The sequence below is a fragment of the Triplophysa dalaica genome, chromosome 19 (genome assembly GCF_015846415.1).
Source record: "Triplophysa dalaica isolate WHDGS20190420 chromosome 19, ASM1584641v1, whole genome shotgun sequence".
Lineage (NCBI taxonomy): Eukaryota > Metazoa > Chordata > Actinopteri > Cypriniformes > Nemacheilidae > Triplophysa > Triplophysa dalaica.
In genome coordinates this window covers 5,400,650-5,426,611 of record NC_079560.1, presented here as the reverse complement: position 1 = coordinate 5,426,611, position 25,962 = coordinate 5,400,650, and the positions used below count along the sequence as shown (strand labels likewise).

The 25,962-nt window shown below is 37.4% G+C and overlaps 2 protein-coding genes across 4 annotated transcripts in view; one reads left to right on the top strand and one right to left on the bottom strand.

Annotated features, from left to right (window-relative positions):
* The window catches only part of cacna1bb (calcium channel, voltage-dependent, N type, alpha 1B subunit, b), a 108,742-nt gene that overhangs the window by 21,448 nt on the left and 61,332 nt on the right, over positions 1–25,962 (top strand). Inside the window, exons 3-6 of the mRNA XM_056731546.1 lie at positions 9,962–10,053; positions 10,157–10,309; positions 11,401–11,588; positions 15,081–15,184. Coding sequence (XP_056587524.1) covers positions 9,962–10,053; positions 10,157–10,309; positions 11,401–11,588; positions 15,081–15,184 — 537 coding nt within the window. The remainder of the gene's footprint in view (positions 1–9,961; positions 10,054–10,156; positions 10,310–11,400; positions 11,589–15,080; positions 15,185–25,962) is intronic.
* Positions 19,866–25,631, bottom strand: LOC130408101 (GTPase IMAP family member 8-like). 3 transcript variants are annotated; one of them, XM_056731552.1, is made up of 7 exons: positions 25,385–25,631; positions 24,567–25,283; positions 23,779–24,489; positions 23,513–23,631; positions 21,697–22,044; positions 21,378–21,606; positions 19,866–20,517 (listed from the first exon to the last, which is right to left on the bottom strand). In XM_056731552.1, exons 1-7 carry the CDS (start codon positions 25,425–25,427, stop codon positions 20,249–20,251), a joined length of 2,436 nt encoding a protein of 811 aa, XP_056587530.1. In that variant the 5' UTR covers positions 25,428–25,631; the 3' UTR covers positions 19,866–20,248. The 3 variants fall into 3 exon arrangements, with proteins under 3 accessions (XP_056587530.1, XP_056587528.1, XP_056587529.1); XM_056731550.1 differs by having other exon boundaries at positions 21,378–22,044; XM_056731551.1 differs by having other exon boundaries at positions 21,378–22,044; positions 23,513–23,610.

Genomic DNA, 25,962 nt, shown 5'->3' with positions numbered 1-25,962 from the left:
ATATGCCAAAAGAAGAGATTACAAAATAGTCTAGTATTGTTTTTTTTGTTGTAAAAAAAGCCAATAAATATCAAATACTTTGATACATTATATTATGCCGCACGGCAGTAGAATATAAAAATTAGCATTATAATAAAATCACTTGAGTTAAACACTGTCAATGTGCTATCTGAGCAGTGGAAGATTTTGAAGATTAATGAAGATTTCATTAAGAAAAATAATATTATTAAACACAAGCTTGTTAGGTTAACCTGTATTGCTAGTTTTTTGAGCACTTTGTAACTGGTGAGGATGGGAGAAGTGCTGAGTCCAGCTGAACACTGGTTTAGTCAGACTGGATAACTAGCCTTAAAAATTATTTTGTGTGTTAAATGAGAGCTTGAAATAAAGCTGAGGCTAAATGGAATGTCAACACAATTTACAGGGTCAACCCAAAAGTTAATTACTTGATCATTAGACAAAATTGTTAAATGTCCCATGTAGGTGAAATTTGTAGCGGTTCTACCGGGAATTGATAGCGTACTCAAACGCTAAGCCGTCAGACCCACTTCTCCTTTACAATGAGGTCTCAAAGTGCAATCGAAGTTGAATCAAACTGCATCTAATTCCTCATCCTGCCAGTGAACTGATGAGCAGGCGGCTCAGCTCATCACATTACGCCCCGTCCTTAAGCAGAGAACGTCAAAAAGAGATCCATCAGCTGCCAAACCGTCCGTTCCTTCATCATTGTAAATAAATAATGATCCGTCCGCTTCAAAGAATAATTATTGTCATTACGCTTAAAGACGTTTTCTCAAACGTACCGCCCCGGGGTCTCTCAGCAGTCGATGCTTCATTGACCTGAGACCTGAACGAGACGCAGAAGTTCACTGAAGCGAGATTGAAACTCAAAGATTCAAGCTTCCATAAAGCATGTGGGTTTAAAATAACCTCGCTGCTGTTTCCGTAAGGGAAACTGCTGAAGGAAGTATAGAAAAAAATGCATGCAGTGCAAAGATGTTTTCATAATGTTTTAAACAATGTGACCGCGTCGTTTGTTATGATGGCAACAGTTTTTGCTTTTAGCAAATTCTGCAAATGAGCTCCACAAACTGTTTTGTTTCTTTTTATGGCCAAATGTAGTCATCGCTTATGGATCATTAGTGAAGTTTCATGTCTTGGTTGTTCGATAAAACATGAAAATCTGTTTTCTAAAGGCTCCCAAGTTTACGCTGTGTCAAGGAAAACTGTAAATTCTTCGATTTTAATGGGGATGATGTGTTGCAAAGATTGCTCGCAAAGATTCTGTCTCTTAAGTAGGCAGTTAAACGGATAGAAAATATACCAGTATGACACTTCAGTGTTATTCTGCCAGCCCTGTTCACGTGTAGTGTTCACATGTGTGCTCGACTGAGGAAAGAGATCAATTCTTTGACAGGAAGATGGAGTGAGTCATATGTCTGGCTTCGATGTTTGTTGTGACCTCTGGCACAGGAAATGAAATGTAGACTTTATCTGAACGGCTATTGGGATTCTCAAAATGAGATCGTGTTGGGACACTGTTTGTATTAAATAATGGATGCCGAGTTATTTATTTCGTGTTTTGTGGGCGTAAGGATTACGATAGCTTGTTGTAAAACCTTACTAGGCTTACAGTAAGAGTTGTTTCTTAAAAAATGGATTTTTGCTTGTGTTCTGTCTGGTTTATCAGGGTAAAACATGCTGGGATTTCTTGGCAATGGCTTTTGCAGCAATAAGGACTTAATTTACGACTCTTTCCTTATTTGCATAGTGTTCCTTTGGGATAGTGTGATTTGGTAAAGATTCACGTCACAGGTCACCAGTCAATATGAAGGTTATTGGTTTTAAATTGAAAGTACTAAATCATCCTTTGCTCACCCCCATATCTCGTATTGGCTTTTGTAAGGTACTTTTGTTTTGCAAAACATGAGGACATAAGTTAAGAACGAAACAACCACAACTACAGCTTAAGGAAATTGTTTTTTGGTCTTGTTTTAGTTCACTGAATGGATTTGAAGGAGAGGACCCAGCTGCCTCGCCAGTCCAAATAATGAGATATTCTTGTCACGCTGAATGAGGGTCTATTTGTTTCTAAGTGTCTTTTGCTCTCAGCGATGAACTTTAGTCCTCACACTGTATAGCTGCCATCTTTTTGTTTTGCCTCTTTATTTCGTTCACATTTTATGAGTGCACATGTTTCCTGTTAAAACATAACGTTTTAGTGTATAGAAGTGCTTGGATTTTGTTATGTTAGGTGGGTTGGACATGCACATTTAGAGTAAGTTTTTTCAGGCACACGCATTATAGACCATTTTGCAAGACGTGAACAACACTGGTCCAGAAGCACTTCCTGTTTCTGTTTTTAAAAGGGAGAGTGCAAGTGCTGTGTACGTCTTGCAAAATGGTCTATAGATATAGAAGATGATTTCAACATATATTTCCATCTGAATATTGCCCGTTCTTAGATGATATGAGCATCTCTTCAGTGGTCCTTTCTAACCGTTCTGACAAATTGAGCTCCAAATGAAAACAGCTTTGAGGAGCACAGCTGGGGAGACACATCCAGGCTGGATTTCGGCTGATTGGTGGGTCCTCTTTCAGGCACTTTGAGGGGTGGTGTGTAATTGAACAGATGCTTGCCGGATCCGGTTTGTGTGGCCCTTTCTAATGACTGAATGTTTTTTATTTCACATTACAGGGAAGTGGTTGCGTTGAAGTGCATGTAAATCTCCTTTTGCGATGTGTCTTTAATTGGCTCAGTTTCAATCTTAGCGAGCGGCCTATGTAGGCAGCAGTCTGCAGTACTTGTGCTGGTTTCTGCTAAACCTTAACGTTTCTAGGTCAGCATCACATTATTCTTTAGTGGTGAGGCAATCCTATGCATCAGAACATTCTTGGTGAATATGTTCATAACTAAATTATGAGTAGAAAGTATGCAAAAGTAGTCATGTTCATAATGAACTGTTTAAACAAATATTTTCATGTGTTATTTATTTGTTTTTCTTGTTACAGTATTATTAATTGAGCCTTTTTTCAATATGTTTTAAATACTTGAGCAATATCCCAGTTTTTCATTATTAGCATACTGAAGCCAGAAGACCTTCACAGACATTTTGGTTAGCAATGCAAATTGTTTCTCTAACAAGTGGACAATTGCAGACTTGTGCGATAGATTAAGATTTGTGCAATTTGCACAATTACCCACAATGCATCAGTGGCACATCAGCAAGCATGAAAAGAAGAACTCGTTTTCATTTCTGCCTGCTTTCCATTTCGCTTACTTTTTCTTATACTTTCCCCCACCACAGCCCCTAACAATATTATTCTTGTGGATATATCCACATATATTACTTTCTATGTAATAGTACTGAGGAACTCTATTTAGATAAAGGGATGATGGTAACGTTGCATGTGTGTGTGTGCCAGTCCATATCGGAGTCTATGTGAGCATGTGCATGAATGTTTTTTTGAGTAGAGTACAATATTATAAAACAGGCTTGTACTGTATCATGCAGCGGCAAGAGTGGTCTTCAATGAACTGAACAGAGCACACATCACTCCTCTCTTCAATGGGTTACCGTACATTGGCTCCCTATAGTCACTCGCATCAAATCAAAGCTCTGCTCTTGGCCTACAAGACCACCACTGGTTCGGCACCCCCATATCTTCACTCGCTAATACAGACTTATGTACCCGCCAGATTCCTGCACTCTGCAAGCGAATGACGTCGTGCCCATAAAGGGAAAAAATCACTCTCACGTACCTTCTCTGGATCTGTTCCACAATTGTGGAATGGTCTGCCTGCAGCTACAAGATCAGCATATTCTGTAGCCATCTTTTAGAACCAGATCCTTTCGGCTGAAAACTCATCTCTTCCCTCAACACCTGACCGATTAGTGATTTATTTTCTACTTTTTCTATCAAAAAACAATACTTATATATTTGTATACTGTGCTGGTCTATGTGAACCAGTTTTAACTGCACTTATGCATTTTATTGTGCTTATTTTGTTATAATTGCTTCTATTGTTTACCTCATTTGTAAGTCGCTTTGGATAAAAGCGTCTCCTAAATGACTTAATGTATATGTATTATACACATTTTAATTTTATCTTAAATTGTGGTTGGGCCAACACTTACACTTCTGTATTTTCTTTCCAAGATTGATTATTTAATCTTGCGTAGTATTTACATTTTGCACATTTACCTGGGATTACATCCTAACCCTAAAAAGTCTTCCTGATATGTTTCTTCAATCCAGATAAAACCATGTAGCTCCTCTCCACGCCTCTCTACTCCCCTCATCTCCTGTGCCTGGCAGCGGGCCGTTGCTTTGCCAGTATGGTGTGGTCAGCCAATCCTTTTAAATTGCTCTCATCCTGTCCTGTTTACCTGAGCACTGGGGCCTGTAATAAGATAATGAGGCTCACTCCAGGACCACAGCTTTACTTCACCACAAACGTGCTTTTTGGCAAGTGGCCTACTGTACTGCAAGACACTTTGTGATGTAGAAACTGACACTTTTTGAAAGACCAACTATTTGTCTAGATCTGGTGCTGAGAGGTTTCTCAAACCGCTATTGGTTTGTACCATATTCCAAATATCAGTGGCCTGTGGTGTACATGGCATTAGAATGTTTAATACATTAAATGTGTATTCTGTCATCATTTATTTACCCTCATGTTGTTCAAAACCTCTCTAACTTCTTCCATGGACGACCTCAAAGATATTTTGAGATGTATTATTTTGAGTGGTTTTGGGTCTGTACAAGGGAAGTCAATTGGATCCAGTGTTGTTCTTCAAAATACCTTCTTTTGTGTTCTGCAAAAGAAATAAAGTCATACACTTTTGAAAGCACAAGAGGGTGAGTAAATGATGAAAAGTAGTTACTTGGTCATTTGGGAGTTTTGTCACACATAGTTGATAAAGTTGAATCAGAGGACTTTTTAAAGGGTCAGTGTTTATTAAACCCATTGTTTTTTGCAGAAAATAAAGGTGAAAAGATAACAGGAGAGGTTGATGGTATAACTTTTAGACTGTCAATTTAATCATGGCAATTGGGAGATTACAGCAGCATTTGAAGTTGAAGTGCCCGAGATGTCTCCGTAGAGACATTGCTATCTTTGCTAAAAAAGCAGCTTAACGGACCACAGAGAATGAAAGCTGTTTACATGAAACATATTACAGTTCTGCCATTTAGTGAAGGATGACTGGATGAGTGCAATGAAGTGTTCAAAGAAACAGTGCACCAAAAATAACCATTCTATAATTTACTCCGCATTGTTGTAAGCCTGTATGTTACAGTGCTTGTTGTATTCTGTCTGCTATTTTCTATACTATGAAAGTGGAAGTGGATTGGATGTGTTGACCTCGAAAAAAGACAAAAGAAACAGGGAATGGAGTCAAAGTTACTCAATGTATTCGTTTTAACATGTGATTTCTGCAAAACACAACCAGACGATGTTACGAGGAATGCTCTGGCTACTATTTTCTATACTATGAAAGTGGATGGGGACTGGAGATGTTGATGAATTTTACAAAAGAAACACAAAATAGTATCAAAGTTACTCGACGCATTCGTTTTAACATGTATTTTCTTTTAAACACAACCGGAAAATATCATAAATATGCTTCTGGCTATTATTTTCTATAATATGAAAGTGGATAGGGATTGGAGATGTTGACCTCCAAAAATTACAAAAGAAACACAGAGTAATGTCAATGTTACTAGACACATTCATTTTAGCATGTATTTTCTGTAAAACACAACTAGACAATGTTAGAAGGAATACTCTGGCTACTGTTTGCCATTATATAAAAGTGGATGGGGACTGGAGATGTTGACCTCCAAAAATTACAAAAAAAACACAGAACAGTTTCATAAAGTTACTTGACGCATTGCTTTTTTAACATGCATTTTCTGTTAAACACAACCGGACAATGATATTAGGAATGTGATGGCTATTATTTTCCATAACATGAAAGTGGATGGGGACTGGAGATGTTAACCTCTAAAAATAAACAAAGCACCACAAAGGTCTATGAGCTGTATTTATTTTCTTAAAACTGCATCCTACATTTGTGTTTACATACATTTAAATATGCACAGTACAGTATATACTAAACAGTTTGTTTGTAGACAATATTTGTGGCCTTTCAGTTGTTTGTGGTTGATGCAGTTTAATGTTTGCATGTTTGTGCACGTGTGACAAGTGCGTCTCTGAGTGTAATTGCTGCAGTGTGGCAGGCCGCTGTGTTTGTGTGATTGTATCTAAGTGTTTGTGTATCTGTTGTCTGTTAGCCATTAAAGCTCTCTGTATGATGTTGGTGCCTTGTGGCAGGCAAGATGACTTCATTCACGCTCGGTTCATGGGCGTCATGACAATGCGTCCCCCAGCTGGCAGTCTGATACACCCGTCCTTGTGGGCTTTGTGCCACAGCATCTCATCAAAGCTCTGTAGTTGAACTTTAACCTTTGCAATTTTGATTAGGCTATGACATCTTAATGTGGAATAAAGAAAGCAGAAGTGTAGCGAGAAATACAGAGAGACATGGCCGATGCCTTAACTGAATGATCTGAAATGATCTATGACTAATTGAAAGCAGATGGCCGGTGTGGTTGCACTTATTTCTCCAAATTAACAGATTCAATTGGGGTTCAAATTTCAGGGTTTAATCGCTTTCAAATCTGAGTAAGATTTACTTTTAAGAGATTATGAATTATAAAGGTTCATTTTTATCTCCCAAGTACACATATTCAATATAAAAAGGATTCAGACTCATCCTCGGTCTTGAGGTCTCAGTTGCTCTGCTGAGGCCGTGAGGTGACTCTGTCCCCGAGGCTGACTGACAGCTCTCTTCAGACACCACAGGATGATCTGAGCAGAATTTGTCTCTTTCTGAGACCTGTGAAAAACTCAATTGCACCTCTGTGTCTGAGCGTAACAGTAATTACAGCACAGTTCCCACGCTGAGGGTGAGAATTCCCGCTCGCGTGCTTGTAGCACCGGCTTCAGCACGGCTCATTCAGCAGTAGTCAGATGCCCTTCGCCCCTGGAGTGGAGAAAATCAGTAGCTGTCAGTCACTTTTTACAGTCCACCGTTGTGTAGTTTTCTGCCACACTTTCATGCCAACAGTCAACCCCTAACTGCTTCGTTCTGGTTTGACTCTGTGAAATAACAGCCGTACTTATTCTGATATCTTATGTTTGCATACTGGTTATGTCACTGCCAGTCCAAGCGCATTTAAATTTTTTTAGGTTGTGTAGTTGAGTTTTTTCAAGTCAGTACTCTATTCAAGTGTTTATGTGTTTATTGTCTTAATGTTTTCTCATTTCCAGCTTAAAGGGATTGCTCATCCAAAATGATTCTGTCATAACTTATTCACCCACATGTCTGTGACACCGCTGCGTAGGCTCAGCCAATGACATGAGTTGGGGGCGGGACCACCTCTTAAACTTGCGGCATGAGAAATGTTTGAGAGATGATATTGTAAAATCGTGAGTTGTTTTTACAATTACATTTTGTGATTAGCGGCCCAGAATTTACTTTTAAATATTATAAATATAACTTTCCTGCCGAGGTAGACATTTAGTTTCTCTTTTTGTAAAGATGCACTGTTTTCTTAATGAAAGGATAAAAACAGGCTAACCAGATTGTTTGTGTTTATGGGCTTCAGAGGTTGTGTTAGCATGCGTGTGTGTGTATGAGAGATTATGACAAATACTGTATCAGTATCATATTGTTCCCAGTAATATTTTCTGTGCCGGAGTTAGTAACCTCGAGTAGAGATATATCCAGCATTGAAGAGCAGGATATTAAAAAATCTCTGTTTTTGCTGGGCGCCACCCTGCTATATTTACAATAATAAGGTGTTTCTGGTGTAGTCTCTCTCTCTCTAACCTTTTCAAACCTTTTGAAATTTGCATAACCTTCAACAATATTATTTTAATTTAAGAAATCGTGTAGATTTTGTTGTTGTTGTAAGTAGTGGATTTGCACCATAAATGTTTGTCCTGTATATATTTGATAATTTATACTTAGAATTCACATCCTTGACCTATGGATTTTATGGTGTGAAACGAACAGAAAAATATGTGGGATCTCAGAAAGTCAGAAACATCAAATAATCAATTAATATTTCATCACCGTATATGAAATGTTGAGTTCTTTGTTTGTATGTTGTCTGTCAAAATATGTCACAGCCCCTGGCGTGTACTGCCTGTGAATTACTTCTCTGTTTGATGTGCTGTTCTGTTTGTTTTCATCTTTAAATTTTGCATGAGCACATTTCAGGGCTGTGATTATCTTGTCCAGCAGAGGGCGCTTTAGTATCCACACAGACAGATTGGCTGGAAAAGGTGAATTTAAAAAAGAAGGTTCAGAACTTCGGTTAACTTTTCTTTGGTGTTTTTCTTCCTTTTCCTCCTCCTCTCTGTCTTTTGGGTAGTGAGGATAGATGGATAGATTGCGGGGGTGTTGCGCAGTTGCGGCAAGCAGCTCTGTCATATTTAATGGGGCATATCTGCTCATTCTTACAATCCTCTGCGTGATCCCTCCAACCCTGCCGCCATCTTCTCGTCTCCTTTAGCCTCAATTTCTCCTCATATTCTCCTTGTGTTTTGAGGTTTTCTGTAAATCAGATCATGTGTTGGTGAAGAAAGATGCTCCTTTGCCAAACTGAAGAACAGTAACGGTATCTTTTGCATGCTGCAGCCACATTTAGTGCTGTATTTGCTAAGAGTGTCAGAGGGGTGTTATTTCAGTAAGATTAATTATAAAGAATATGATTAAAAAAACATGCACCCATTACAAGGAATTTGCTTACTGTGGGAGTACAAGCCTGAAGGAACTGCCTTAATGGAAAAGTGAGTTATTTCTGCATCAATACTGTCACCAAATACCATACAATTGCAAAAGAAATTCTGAACAGCTCCATTTGACATCGGATGAGCAAACAGATTTAACTCTATTGGTTGAGCAAATGTTGGGCTGTTCAGGAAAGTGCAATGTTTCATAGCACCACAGTGTACACTTTAGTGAAATCAGCTTATGAACGGTTTACTCTGCGTATTAAATGTGATGGGAAGATTTTTTTTAAAGAAAGAAACATTTTCAACTCCGCAAATGTCAATTAATACAGTATGTGTGTCAAGTAATAAATTCAATTAAAAATTGCCATTTTTGACACTGTTAATATTTACACACACACTGGAGCAGTGTGGTTCCGCTCCAGGGCTCCTGAGGGGACGAACAGGCTCATGTGCCGAACGCCAGGCAGCTGCATTGCCTTGGCAACATCTAATGGCTGTCAGAACAGCATTGCCACTGTGATGATGGGATTAGATTAGATTAGGTTATGCTGATTTCCCAGAACACACACACACACACACACACATTTAAGGCTGTCGGTGGCACGTGTTCAATGCTTCAGAGATTTCGTGTACATGAAAGATTCATTGCTCTAGGGAGCTGTCACACAATAAATCGCGATTAATCGCATCCAGGATAAAGGTTTGTGTTTACATAATATATATCTGTGTACTGTGCATTAATCAGAATTAATCGTTTGACAGCTCTTGACGCTTTTATTTTTAATCTCTGTTTGTGTCACTGACCTGAAGTGTGATCCAGTAATAGAGACTGTGTGAATATCAATTTGATGTGAAATTGTTCACTTGTTCATCTCCATAAAAAAAACAAGGAATAGAAGCTGTGGTACATTCTTGTAGATTCATCTATGACGTAGTGGGGGACAAGCAAAGTCCTCATGAGATTTGTGGGACTGTCCTATAGAAAAAAATTAAAAATAAACCAGAAAAATCACATGTACTATAAATAAAAAAATTCTAAAGGGGTGTAAATATACATATATATCTGCTAGTTGTTCTCACCAATACGTGGTGAAGCAACCAAATGATGTAACCAAATGTAATGATTTGTGAAATGTTTGTTTGTTACAGGATCTTAACCACTTTGGGCTCACAGTTTGACTTGAGGACACTGCGGGCCGTTCGAGTGCTGAGACCCCTCAAACTGGTGTCAGGAATTCCAAGTACGTCTCTGATGCTTAAGAACACTGCAGCTTGTGTTTATGTGATAATGTGAAATATTTATCATCAACACATGAAAATAAATCTCTCTCTCTGTCACTCTAGGTCTTCAAGTAGTATTGAAGTCTATAATGAAGGCGATGGTTCCTCTTCTTCAGATTGGTCTGCTGCTCTTCTTTGCCATTGTCATGTTTGCTATCATTGGTGTGGAGTTTTACATGGGGAAGTTCCACTTCACTTGCTTTAAAATTGAGACAGGTAAGTTAACTTCAGAAACAACAAATCATATATAACAGTAGAAAAAGCATGTGATGAGACAGTTACTTCCGATTTCCTCCCCCTCGAGTTACCTGTTAACTCTCCCTGCTTCCTATTCAATGTACTTAATGTGATTGACAGACACATGACAGGTCTTCATGATTACTCTTTCTAAATAAATGAATAAAAAGTATTGATAAGGTAAAATGAGGCTTTCACATTGTATATTTCACTTTCTTCTGTATATGATGGGTTTGTTTCTAAAATGAGATCGTAGTTTTTATTATGTCTTATTAAACATTAAAACATTATTAAACATTTATAATAATGGCTTAAATTAAAACAAACAAACTGCAGTTTGATTTATATTAATTGTAATACACTATAAAAAAACTGTAATTTGTTGTTTAGTAGATTTTTATGATGCTGTGAAGTATGGTTATGGCCATTAAACACATGAGTCTGATACTATTACACACATAAGCATGGGAATATTTTTTTGTTTTAAAGCTGTGGTCCAGCAAACGGTCTCCTGTATCTGCACAGTACGATTCTTGAAGATGAGCACATGAGCTCTTCTGTGCCAGCTGAGGCGTGTTTGTGTATTTATGTACTATATTTGTATGTCCACGGTGTGAGGACGCTTGACAGGCCCTTAATGTACCGTGTGTGTGTGTGTTATTTCAGTGAAACACAGTGTGTGTAATTAGCTGGTGTTGGTAATGAGGTTTCGACTGAGCCGCTAACATGTGCTCAGCTGCTGGCGGCTTCACCCCTCAATCAGCAACATCAGCAGGTGCTTTTATGCCTGAAAGAGAGAGAGAGAGAGAATTCCTGAGAGGGTGGTTTCACTAATGTTCTGTTCAAATACATAAACCCATTGATCTCAGGAATTAAGATTGTTAAATATACTTAACACAGTGTGTGTGTCTCCAAGTTAGACGGGGTGAATACATAGACTGGGGTTCTATGTGTTGATTTATTTCATGTTATAACAGGAAGCTGGAGGGGACATACAAACTAAACTAACTTGTTTACTGTACTTCCTTTGCCTGAAGTAGTTGTTTCTGTCTGTTTGCGTGTGTGTTTAGGAGAACGGGATGGTGATTATCCATGTGGTACAGAGTCTCCTGCAAGAACGTGTCCCAATGACACCGAGTGCACGGGGTATTGGAAAGGACCCAACTTTGGCATCACAAACTTTGATAACATCCTTTTCGCCATCCTCACAGTCTTCCAGTGCATCACCATGGAAGGATGGACTGATGTGCTTTATCATGTGAGTAGCTGTCTCAGCGAACGCTACTCATCGGTCAGTTTATGAGTTTGAATTCAAATTGGCCACACCCACAGGATGTTCAATGGAGGTTTTATTGAATTTCAACGCAGATACACAGATTATTGAAATGTGACGCAAATTCTTAGCACCAAATTACGGTGTTGTATGGACCACAATTTGACCGTTTGAAGCCGGTCAATTTCCCACAATCATTTTTTTCAGTAAAAAAGTAATTTTCATTAGAATCTACTATAGTAAACAGTTGTAAATCACAGTGTACTGTATTATATATGTTAATTTCTACACTTTGTTAATGCATGCTAGGCAAGGCAAGTTTATTTTTATAGCACATTTCATAAACAAGGGTAATTCAAAGTGCTTTACATAAAATGGCCGACAAAGAGAAACAAGACGTATCTTTAAAATGCAAATGATTTAAGATCACAGTATTCTGTAGTATTAACTGTAGTAAGTTGATAACCTGTGGTAAATGCTGTAGTATACTTAAATATTTACCATGGTAAGGTTAAAAACACTATATCATCTAGAACTATTACAGTTTAGTTTGGTAAATACTAATAAGCATACTACTGTATTTTTATACCACTTCCTTAAAATCCAGTTATTCGTCATGTTTGCTACTTTAATTCAAAATAAAAATAGATCGGAAGGCGTTCTAAATTTACATTTAAATGCCTCACAGCTCTTGATTCTGATGTGTGTAATCTCAAAGGCCTCTCTGTGTTTTCTGTGCTTTGCATTGTGCTTCAAAACATCTGACAGTCTGTGTTCTGCCTGTCTGAGTGTTGAACTCATGAGACCGTCTTTCTCTAAAGGTGCCAAAATCTGTTGCAGATGTGAATAGAAAGCGAAAGAATGTTGCTCTGTTTAATTGCACGCAGTCAAATAAAACACGCAAACGGGCATGTTCACAAAACGTAGCACATTTTGAGATCAATTGGGCCCCCGTGTCTATAAGCGCGGCCATCTGTTCAAACCACAGGTCCGCCATTTTAAAGACATTGCTTGCATGTACTGTACTGTCTGTGGTTCCTCGACACGATGTTTCCAGGGAGTGTAGACTCGAGCCTGCTGAGCGACAGAAGAGATGTAGTTTCACCTGCTGCCCATCACCTCACGGTTTACAAATCTGTGCACGTTGCCAGAGCACGGTGTCTGGCAACATATGCCACTTTGTTACCGCACTGTTTCCCTGAGACAGACTGAGAGAGGAATTATGTTGAGATGAACTCAAATTTTACACTTCCAGCTGAAATTTGGTATCTTTCTTTTCGTCCTAACCTTTACAATCTTTCCTTTCATTTTGCCAATCACTGTTCATGACACCACAGACTGGTTTGCCAGGTTCTTTTCTGAGAATATACCGTTGCTTTCCTGTAAACAGGAGAGTCGGGTTCATCATTTCAGTGCCAATTTGTAACTACTGGAGCTTGTAGTTAAAAGGGTGCTTTTTGCCCAGGGGCTTGAAACTTAGTTTATTTATGTCATCGATGACTGACTGCAATTTGAAATCTATTAGCATTGATAAGCAATGAGCTATAATTGGTGACAAATAGAGTGTAAACGAATACATATTGTTCATCATAAGTTCTAGCTAGTTCATATTTGCAACTGTGTGTTCTGTTTCTTTTACACCGTCTTTTTGGGGACACATTTTTTAAACGAACTGGGGAGAAATTAAATAAGATTGAAACAGGTCTACCCAACGGCTATTATATATAAAGTGGAAGACGGAGATGCTGTTTAATTATGGAATAAAGAACGAACTACTGTACATCAAGAAGTGAGAATTATGACAGGGCTCCATTTTCTAGATTGCATGTCAGTGTAGATGGTATACGTGATGGTATACTCTTTAGGATGATGTTTTTTAGTACATTAATACAAACATCAAATGGAATCATGGGATTGTCTATGATGAATAATATAACTATGTACTTTATTATAAATTTCTGACTTTCTTCCAATGCTGCAAAACCTGTGATTGTGTCATTATTGATTTACATTCATACAGATTCAAATGCTTTATGAACACAGTTGGTTGTTTAATACAATCGGTCTTGTCTAATTTGAAAAACGGTGTCCTTGTTAGATCCTCTGTAGTGAAGAAACACTCTTTGGTGAGCTTACCAGTTGCTATTAACTAAAGGCAGAAATATTTGTTGTATCCATGAAGGGTTATATCTTGTACCAGTGTGTATGATTTTCACGGGTTTATTGGTTTTCTAAAGTTCATTTATATGATTTATTTTTTTAATATACTGTTTTCCGAATTGGTATATCTATAATTTTTTTGTTAATTATAATGCCAGTTTTCTGGAAGTGTGCATTACACAAGCCATTGAAATGAGGAAGGCTTATATATGAATATTATAACATAACACATAAATAAATAAAGGATGTAAAGTGGGTTTATGAAACGTTCGACTCCTCCTGGGCTGTAATAATGTCTTTAATGGCACGGGTGATGGCAAGCTGCCCAGAATGAGACATTGTGTGTTCGACAGCCCTGTGCGTGTCACCATGCTGCATTGCATTTGGCACTAATGTTGATGTAACTCTGACAATCATCTGCTGTATTTTTATTTTAGTAGCGCGCTTGTGTGTGCGTGTGTGTCCACGTAACCAGTGTATTTCACATCTCATTAGAGCGAGCTGAGTCACCAGCCGTCCGTGCACCTTGACCCTGTCAGACAGCCATCATGAGTTGTCAGACCAATTCCTGTGCTCATTAAACATCTTTAAAAATAGGACCGAGTAGAATATTGAATTGTTCAACGTTGGAGTATTGTTAGTTCTCTCTCCATCGCACTCTTTCGGATGCAACTCATTATAGTGACTTTAAAAGAATGCATGGAAGGAGGTGCAGAGTGTGCTTTGTCTTTATTATTTCAGTATCTTGTATATATGATGACTGCAGCAGAAGGGCTCGTACAATTCATATTTATTTCCCTGTAAAGACTAACAGGTGATTGACGGTTTAATTTCGCTGATCTCTGTAGAAAGGTAAGCCGTCGTTGCTGATACGTCAGCATTTATGGTACGCAACCATATTAAAAACAAGAATCACTTTTCAGTCCAAATCGATGTGCACATGTCTCCGTGTTCTCATTTGTGATGTGTAGATATTGAGCCACAGGGATTGTGCATTCTAACATGCTGTAGTGATAAATTGCTTCGGGGGTCCAGGGAAGTGCAATTCCCTAAGTAACTCCCTCATCAGCAGAAGGGAAAATAGATAGGCTCCTCTGGTGAATGACAATATTGATGAGGTTTCGGCATACTGACGACCATAACTTGAGCTTTATTCTAAACCCCCGGGAAACGAACGCTTCACACTTGTCATTCGGATTTTGCATTGTGGTGCCGAACATGTGCAGTGTGAAACGAAGCCAAAAATATAACTAACAGATGTGTTAATGTTGTTAATATTATAGGTTTATTATTATAACTGTTTATCTGTTTTCATAGACCAATGATGCCTCGGGGAACACCTGGAACTGGTTGTACTTTATCCCTCTCATCATCATCGGCTCATTCTTCATGCTTAACCTCGTCCTGGGTGTCTTATCAGGGTAAGATCTCTCTTTAGCTCTTTTCATCTGCATTTTATCCTTCTCTTTATATCATAATTATATGATATATTATGGGACATCGATCAAACTGCTCTGACACATTTACCTACATTTTCACTTGGTTAGACTTTTAGGATTTGTTCATTCTTTGCATTCTTCACTATTGTCAAGATAAACAATCTGACAGTTCATGTACAAGTTTAATGGCTCTATTTTCAGATTAAATGCAAATACATCTAAAACAATTCTGCTACGGTTGTTCCATGGAAACATTTCATTGGAGTTTACAGTAATCTTACACATTTTTGTATATTGATCATATTGGTAAATACATAAACACTGAGTTGTGGCTTTATGTATGGTCGCAAACTTGCATTTGTCACTATATTATTAATATGTTTGGTCACATACAATTTTCATTACACTTTTCCGTAGTTAAATATTTACAAAAATTAATAGACAGACATAAGGGTTGACCGTTAGTTATGATGTCAATCACTCTATCAATCATACATTACATTATATGCAAGGATTTAACAGGCTCTTTTATCATTAAGCACTTAGCATAGAAAAATTTAACCCAGGTAATCCATTGCACTCATTTTGGGATATATAAAACATTTATTATAGCATGCTTTTGCTCTCTTGCATTACTTATGGTCAGAGGTGTCCACGCAATGCGTTGGTTATAAAGAATATTATCATGGTCTGACAATGGGCATTGAAATATCATTGCTGCCCCTTTTCATTTCATCAACTGTAATTGAACTTGAAATGCTCATGGTATCATATCCAGATGATCTTGCATGGAATATATACTGAAGCCATTGAGAGACTTTTGAGATGGGGTTCAGAGTCTGTAAAGATAAACTGATTCTATCAGAAAATGACTCTCCACTCACTGAAAACAAGAAAAATGTTGTTAGAATAATTGTGTTCACATTAGGGCTGTCAATAGGTTAACATTCTTAATTGTGATTAATCGCACATGTATAGTGAAATTAAACATATGCTATTTATTTTGTTTCACATGTTTATTTTAGTGTTGTCAATCGATTAAAAAGAGTAACTAGCTAAACACACACAGCTTTGATGTTTATAAATATACTTTTACTTTATTAGAATAATTTCACATTTCATCTCCAAATGAACGTAGGAACCACACATTTCTTTAACAGCATCATGTTATGAATGAAAGCCAACATTCTAATATTGTTGGCTTTGAAACTGATGTCTTGAATGAAATGAAACCCATTATAATAAGTGTGCCTAACAGGTAGGAAATATTCAGAAAATAAATAAAGTTCTCAAATACTTTACAGACTTTACTGCTAAATGCATGAAATAGAGAAGAATTCACATTACTATCCACATCCACTTCAATGCTGCAGCTCTAAGCAGATTTAATGCGCTTCCTATTTTCACTACTCTTTGCATTCATTTAAAGTCACCATGAAACGGAAGTTGCGATTGACTTCTTTTCTGTATTGTGACGTATATCCGAGTGAAACGGCTTCGAAATGTGAAAAAATATATGGCAGGGCTTTATTTTGGCTTTCCTTTTTTTGATCGGTTTGTTGTAAGTTGGGCATGGAGGGGAGGGCTAATAATGCCTGAGTATTGGACAGTGCGTATATACCTACCTCATTTTGGTTGCTAACGTCATGTGGTGAAGAGATGTTGTTGAGAGGGGGAAAAGAGCTTAATGGTTTTGATTAAAGATTACGAGTGCAAATGAGTTTTCAATAAAATAATGGTGTCCACGGATAATTTTTTTTTTTGTATAATAATCACTGCAACACTGTGTAAAATACTTAAGAGTTTTCCTGTTTGATTTCATGGTGACTTTAAGACTTTATTTAACTAATTGAAGACTGTGCTTGTGAAAATACTAGACAAAATGTGTTTCTGGCATAATCTTGTGTGGTTTTGTTCATACAAGCATGAAAGAGAAGTTAATACTGGTGCGCTGTATGATAGATTCAGACACAGCCTGTACACAGGACGTGACCGCTGTCGTGTTACGTTGAGCCGTGTTTGCACAGCCAGAACTGTTTATCTATACTGGACGTGTCAATACAACAATTTCAAATCCCGCCTAAATAGTTTAATGGCCTTCATATGAATAAGAGCGTGATTATATATTGTAAAGCTAGACAATGATGACAGAAAACGGATCTTTTGTTCATGGCGTCAAATGCTTTTAACACGTTAAACTGAAATAATTTAACGCATGCATTAATGTGTTAACGTTGACAGCCCTAGTTTACAAATATGCATAGAGTAAGCTTCTTTTTTTTGTACTGTTGTTTATTTCTACATCTGTAAATTCTAGTCTTACAAAGAATGCCACGTGTACATGTGTGTGCATGTTTAGAAAATGTGCAGTTTGCTATATTTATCTGCCAATATATGTGTAAAAAATATATATATACTTTGACTTTAGGGTAGTAATATAGTTGAACAGTATTATAGTAAAGTGAGGTACCACATCCAGCAAACTCTCAAAATAATTCCCTTGCAGAATGACGTTTCCTTACATACTTTTCACAACTCCTTTTCCTCCAATAAGAACTGTTTTCACTTCTGAAAGATAGGCACTGCATTTAATCTCCAGTTTGTCTATTTCTGGTGTCTTTTAATGGTTGTAAAACCAGACTTGAGTGTCAACCACTGACAGCAGTTTTCCATGTACTTCAGCATGACCAACTTCACAACGCAGTGTTGTGTTCTAAAAGCATTGCTAGCAAAAACGTTTCTGCTCAGAATGATATTACCATAGGGAACACTTCTGCTGATTTCAAAATATTGGCTTTTGTTTTGAGCCACCATTTCCTCAATCTTTTCCAGCAGTGCGATCACTTGAGAAGTGTCCTGGTTTTTAATGTTCAAAATATGGAATCTGTTCTGGACCCTTTATGAGAAGCTGTTGAAGGTCTGGTTGTTTGACTTAAAATAGATTAAGAAAGTATATATATTTAGTTATAAAATTGCTTGTTGTCATAAAAGTGCTTAAAAACATAGTTCTGAATAATTGTTTGTATTATATATATCAGAACTAGTGGTGGGCCGTTAACGGCGTTAACGTGCTGTGTTAACATGAGACTCTTATCGCGCGATAAAAAAAATGTCGCCGTTAATCTATTCTCAAAGTTGGGTTGGGAGCTGGGTCTATACTACGCAAGCTATGATGACTTTCACCTTGATATTTTAGCGCGGATGTAAACCTAGCTGAATTGCACTGTATCGGGCGAGAACAAGATTTTTCAACTCGCGTGATTCGCGCAATTCGCGTCATTCGCACCGCCTCATCATCTCATGACCAGGGCTTCATTCGTGCGATTCGCGCCGCAAGTCGGTCTATCGCCTCTTTGCATTTACTTAACATGTAAATCACTCGCGCTTGACACGCCATTCGCGTTTGGTCTGAACACAACATAACGATACTGTGAAATTACCACATCAAACGTGACGTGCTAACATGGATGCAGCTTTGAAGCCACCGGGTTGTTCAGGGAAAATTTATGTTTAAGAACCTTTCCAATAGAAACATCGACAAGACTAAGGTTGTTTGCACCAATTGTGCAATGTGGAATTGGTTTAAAAAAACAAACTCTCTCTCAACAGGTAGTGGTCTAGCTTTAGTTGAAACCAGTAACTTTGTATTGAGATCTAATGTATTATGGCTCCTGTATGACATATCGCTTGTTGCTCCCTCACTCTTTGTAAGTCGCTTTGGATAAAAGCGTCTGTTAAATGACTAAATGTAAATGTACTATAGGAGCTCTTCCAGTCTCAAGTACCACCTAAATGCAAATCATCCCTTAGCTAATGCGGAAGTAAACACAGGTACATCTTATTGAACATAATTTATTTTCATTACCAATAATCATAGTAGAACAGCTTTCTCAAGCAGTTTGTGATGCATTTTGGAAACAGGAGATGAGCCCCTGGTCTAATACGCCACCTGGCTTGAGACACCCGTTCTCAAAGACTTTCTTTTAGTCATTATTTGGGTAGCACACATATTCTGAATGCCTTCGGCAGAATTCAAATGAGCCATTTTAATCTAGATTAATCTAGATTAAAAAAAAAATCTATGCCCACCATTTATCAGAACAGTTGTAAACATACAGGAATCAGATGTTGGTGAATTTCTCCTCAGCACCCCAGTGTTTTGACCTGTCCAGCATTCTGACATTTACTCCTGGTTTTAGCTTTATCTTTAAAATTGGCATTGTTTGTAATGATAATTGCGCCTTATGCCTACTTGGTATCCAAGCGCTGAAGTGATAGCTGCCCACTGCTACGGGTGTATGTGTGCTCACGACTTGCTGTGCGTGTGTTTACTACTCTCTAGATGGGTTAAAAGAAGAGGTTACATTTCGGGTATGGGTCACCGTATCTGACTAAAAGGTCACTTTCACTATTATGCGGTTAAAATCACAGTACTACACAAATGCAAATCATGTGTATTACAGCCATCGTCATATTCTGATGAAAAAATCTGAAAATTATTCAGTTCATATGAGCTGAACCTTTACTTCACATTTTAATTGCAATTATGAGGGTGCATGAACTGTAAATATCGCCATTATCTGTCTGCAAAAAGTATTTTTTATTTAAAAAGGTACAGATAAATTATTCCACATAATGTTTTATATGAGGACCTACCAGAAAATGTAGTACTAGTGAGTAAAGGTTTGTTATATACATCAATATTTAGGATATTACTATGTAACAATATTTAGATATCAAATTTATTGGATTATTGTGTCCCACCAGAACAGCTTCAAGATATCACAAACATATATTCTTAATTTTGTAATGTTCACTCGTGTTTACACACTACATTTATAATGCTTAATGTATTTGTTATCTCAGCATGTGTCAAAAACAGAAACGTATTATTTATTGACAAAGCAATGAGTCCCTTTTTTTCTGGTGAATGAAAATTTATATTGTCTTGAATCGAGAACCACATCTGCAGCAATAAACATCCAGTGTCATCTAGCACATAAGATATTTCATTGCTTAATTAACACAATGCACATAACTGTTGCTTTATATTGATATTGATCTTGAATGCTTCTGTGCACTCGTATCACTAACAGGTTTCGGAGTGTCCTCTGGGTGTCTGGGCATGTAACTATCAACCTTGACATCTTCCATCTTCTGATATTGAGTACTGGATACAATGCTCATTGTGTCATATCCAGAGGATGTTGGGTTATTTTCTGGATGACCAAGCCAATTAGATACTTTAAAAGTAGAGTTGAAAACATCAACTCTACACTCACTGTTGAAGTCAGAAAATCCAGAATCTCCACTCACTGAAAACACATTGGTTTTTAATGTTAGACATTTTGGTTAGAGTACATACAAGTATACTATACCCATGTCCAATTGACTTAATTTAAACAAATTATCTTGACACAAACAAATTTAGTCATAACATTATTTTTTTCATGATCAGTCGTGTAACCTAATCCATGCATGTTTGGCACTACATGAATGATTTGTGTTGTGTTAAAATATAATTGAGGATTTATATTTCCAAGCAAGCTTGGAAAAGAATGCCTTTGAAGGGAATTTTACTTAACTGTTGTTTTATGTATTTTCAGTCAAAAGAAACACGTTAGTGTTTAGAAGAGCTAATTAGTTTTGTGGTTACCCTTGTTCAGGATGGCGTTGTCTTTGCTTAGGTAGTGAGCGATCACACTTTTAGATATACATTTCTGTTAAGATCTGTTAACTTAATATGTTCTTGTTCTTGTTAAAGTTAATTGAACATTTTATGTCATATTAACAAACAATATTTATCTTGAGAATGTTAAATAAAAATATGAAACGTTAACATAAAAATCATCTTTGTTTAACAGTTATAAATTGGGTAACTTGAACAGAAAAAAAATATGTCGAAACATAGATTTATTATGTGCAACCGATGTACAATTTTTCCAGTGTATAAAATTGTCGTAAAGCAAAAATGGAAATCTTTGTTTATTTCATGCATCATTATAGGAACATTGTGCATTGATAAACATACTTCTAAACATACTGTTAATGTTAATTACTTGTATAAATAGTTAAAATAGCAGACTGCCCATTTATGTGTATTGTGTACAGTATATATTTGTTATATATAATTTACAAAACACTACTTGATATATTTGTATATAAAAAGACATACTATTTGGGATTGAGCCTTCAAAGCTTCCTTTTAGTCGGTGAGATGACTGCTTTGGGTTTTCATCTGGATCCACAACTAGTGTTTTCAACACCCTGTCTATAAGTTTATCCTCACGTTCCATCCACTCCTCTTCGGTCATTGTCTTTGACACTCGGAGCCACCTGAGGACTCCTAACTTGCTTCCCTTTTGTTCAAGAGTGAAGTGTTCGCCTCTGTTTCTTGCCACCATCTGTTGAATCATCTTTAGCAAGTCTCTGACTTGAGCTCTGTTACTCCAGTCATTCTCCATCACATGATATCTGTTTCCACACTTACTTACCAACTTTTGCAAAGCTTCTCCTTCACATGCAATGTACTCCTCAACTGGTTTATCCTTCAGCCAGTGTCCCTCAGTGAATAATATTATAGTATGACTCCAGACATTCTCTCCAAAAAGGCTCATGAGCTCTTCCACTGTTTGTTGAGATTTCATTGTAAAAGGCATGTGTACAGGTAACACTAGCAGGAATGCATGTGGACCTGGTGAACAAAATGCCAGACTGCGTGAAATTTCTTTTTCATTTTCCACAGTTGATTTGGACCAGCCTGGTGTGTCCACCACTGAGACATTAATTCCCTCAACTTTACATTGTTTTGTTACACATTGTCTTGTATGGATTTCATGACCCTAGAAGAAATTACAACATTTATGTTATACAAGAACAAGCTTCTTAATTGTTCTATTTAAAGTGCTAAACAGCTAGCAAATTTCTTAAGGGACTTTCTTAAGTGAAATAATTAACACAAAACAATAAAAACATGCATCTAATAAGCAAAAGTGCTGTGCAAAAGTCTTAGGCACATTTGTATTTTTATATGAATAAAAGTTTATGTATATTTTTTAGTGGTGGGCATAGATTATTTTTTTTTAATCTAGATTAATCTAGATTAATCTTGGAATTAATCTAGATTAATCTAGATTAAAATGGCTCATTTGAATTCTGCCGAAGGCATTCAGAATATGTGTGCTACCCAAATAATGACTAAAAGTAAGTCTTTGGGAACGGGTTTCTCAAGCCAGGTGGCGCATTAGACCAGGGGCTCATCTCCTGTTTCCAAAATGCATCTCAAACTGCTTGAGAAAGCTGTTCTACTATGATAATTGGTGATGAAAATTAAATTATGTTCAATAAGATGAACTTGTGTTTACTTCCGCATTAGCTAAGGGATGTTTTGCGTTTAGGTGGTACTTGAGACTGGAAGAGCTCCTACAGTACATTTACATTTAGTCATTTAGCAGACGCTTTTATCCAAAGCAACTTACAAAGACCGAGGGAGCAACAAGCGATATGTCATACAGGAGCCATAATACATTAGATCTCAATACAAAGTTACTGGTTTCAATTAAAGCTAGACCACTACCTGTTGAGAGAAAGTGTTTTTTTTTTAAACCAATTCCGCATTGCACAAGGTGCAAACAACCTTAGTCTTGTCGATGTTTTTTATTGGGAAGCTTCTTAAAAATTAATATTCCCTGAAGCAAACCCGGCGGCTTCATAGCTGCATCCATGTTAGCACGTCACGTTTGATGCGGTAATTTCACAGTAACGTTATGTTGTGTTCAGACCAAACGCGAATGCCGTGTCAAGCGCGAGTGATTTATGTGTTAATGCAAAGAGCCAATAGACCTATTTGCTGCGCGAATCGCGCGAATGAAGCCCTGGTTATGAGATGATGAGGCGGCGCGAATGACGCGAATCACACGAGTTAAAAAATCTTGTTCTCGCCCCGTACAGTGCAGTTAAGCTGGTATACATCTGCGCTAAAATATCAAGGTGAAAGTCATCATAGCTTGCGTAGTATAGACCCAGCTCCCAACCCAACTTTGAGAATAGATTAACGGCGACATTTTTTTTATCGCGCGATAAGAGTCTCACTGCGTTAACGGCGTTAACGCCTTTAACGGCCCACCACTAATATTTTTCTGTTTCGAGCATCCGCTGTTGTCAGACTCCCTGTGCATACAAAATTCACACTGAACTATTACAAATAATAAAAATAAGTGGCTTAAAACGCTTATTGTGGTGAAAATACTAACATGCCTAAGACTTTTGCACGTTATATAAAACTGAATCTTAAATAACAGTATGATATACCTCTGCCAGTGTGGACTCAAAGAAATATCCATGCAGAATAATGTTCCCAGCTGTGCTCTTACCGACTCCCTCTGCTCCAAGAAGCACAATCCTTACATCTGAGAGATTGTATTTTCGTTCTAGTATTGGTGAAGAATATTATAAATGCCCAACCTACCTCAGTTCAATATTGTAAATATAGTCACAACTGAAGTTATAAGGCATAATATAAAGTAGAGTGCCACTTTATATAGGTAACAGGCCTATGTTGCAGGCTTTGCACTTACCTTTGAGCAACTCTTTAAGGATATGTCTTTGCTTGCTCACATTTATCTTGTTAGTAGTGGCCGTTTTCTTTTTTTTTTCAAGCTCATCTGCTGGATCACTCTTTATATCTGGAACATAATAACACCCGTTGTTCTCTGTCACCATTTTTTCAATCTTCTCAAGAAGTTCCACGACCTGTGCACCGTCACTGTACTGTTTGCAGTTTAAAACATGGTATCTGTATCCACATTTTTCCATCAGCCACTCAAGGCGTCCTTCTTCAGTCTCAATACGTTCTTCAATTGTTGAGTCGCCGAGCCAGTCTCCTCGAGTGAACAGCACAATTGTATGATTCCACACATTTTCCCCTAAAAGACTCATGTTTTCTTCCACAGCGGTTTGATAAGCCTTGTTAAAAGCTGTGGCAATGGGAACAGTTACCAAAATAGCATGTGGTCCAGAAGGGCATAAATATACACTATGTCTAATCTCAAGTTTGTCCATCTCTGATGTGTTTTCAAGAGGACTGTTATAGTACCAGCCTGGAGTGTCGACCACTGTTATCTTTCTGCCATGGACTTCAGCATGACCAACTGCACAGCGCACAGTTGTTCTTGACTCATCAACCTCAAAAACTTCCTCCCCTAGAATGACATTGCCTGCAGAGCTTCTCGCAGCCCAAGAAGCTCCAACTATCACAGTCCTTATGTCAGTTAGATGTTGTGGCCCATCTAAAGAAGAACGGTTAATTAAATGTTCAAGGTTATGGTATCACATTATTAACAGTGATAATAACAATACACTATACCTCTGTTGTCAGCTTGAAGTTCAGGCATTTGTTTACCCTCAGAGACAGTTCTTTGTTTGTCTCTTGCCTTTGTTGCTTTCTCTTTCTTAACCAATGCAGATATGCTTTGACTGATTTCAAGACATTTGTCATTGTTTTGCGCCACCATTTTCTCAATCTTTTCCAGCAGCGTGATAACTTGAGTGTTGTCGCTCTTGTTGTTAATATTAAGAATGTGGTATCTGTTGTGACATCTCTTTAACAGTTGTTCGAGATCTGGCCATTTTCTAAAATTGTTTTTTAAAGAGCTCTCATCATATGGCTCAACTGAAGTGAACAACACTATAATGTGTCTCCAGACTTTCTTTGACAAAAACTTCAGATGTTCTTCAACAGCCATTGTATGGATACTTGGAAATGCTAAATCCACAGGTATGACCAGAAGGACAACGTGAGGTCCAGGAGGACATAGTGTGGGACTTTTCATAATTTCGTGTCTATCAAACAGTGGGGTATTTTCAATAGTGTAATGCCACCACCAGCCGGGTGTGTCAACAACAGTCAGATGTCTTCCATGTATGTTTCCTGTAGATTGAACAGATCGTGCAGTTCTTCTACTGGTATCAAAAGCATTTCTCCCCAAAATTATATTTCCTGCTGAACTTTTTCCACTTGCTTCTTTCCCCCCCAACTCTCGACCCCCAATCATTAACATTCTTATCTCAGAAAGTCTTGTTTCTAAAAAAATGAATTTAAAAATGATTATGTCATGAAGTTGTTGTAAAAGTAGTATTTGGAAGCAAATGGGTAGTAGAAAAAAGCAGGTTTTAAAAACTTACTGGATCCAGAGGTAGAGTCTTGCTTTGTCCTGTCTTCTGACATTTTTCTTTTTTTCTTTGCCGTAGTTTCTAAATGTTGTCACTGCTTAACATTAACATTATTTTACAAGACATAAACCAAACAAAGATGCATCGTTGCCATGTACTGGAGTGGTAGATCTGTTTATTCTTCTGCCAGCTTATATCATTTGTCAGCAGAACTTTAAACTTTCATCTACATAGCTTGATTTTTATGCGTCAAAATACAAACCTGTCCTTCTTCCTGGTGTTGTTTAACAGCTTAAATGAAAGTGAAACACATGTTAAATACTTCAGCTTGGGAGGAGCCTGCCTTTTTAAAAGTGTCCTCTTTCAAGTAGGTACAGACCTTAGATTTATGCATGAAGTTCCTTTTTAAGCCTTGACAATTACTTTTATTACTATGAATGGTAATTTAACTATGTAAAAATGCAAGAGAGTAGGTGAATCTTAAATTACACAACAAGCTTTAGTAATTTTGTATTTTGTTAACATATAACAATATACAGTATATCAAATTTCATCTCAAGCATGCTCCTCAGTGACACAGTGATCCCCTT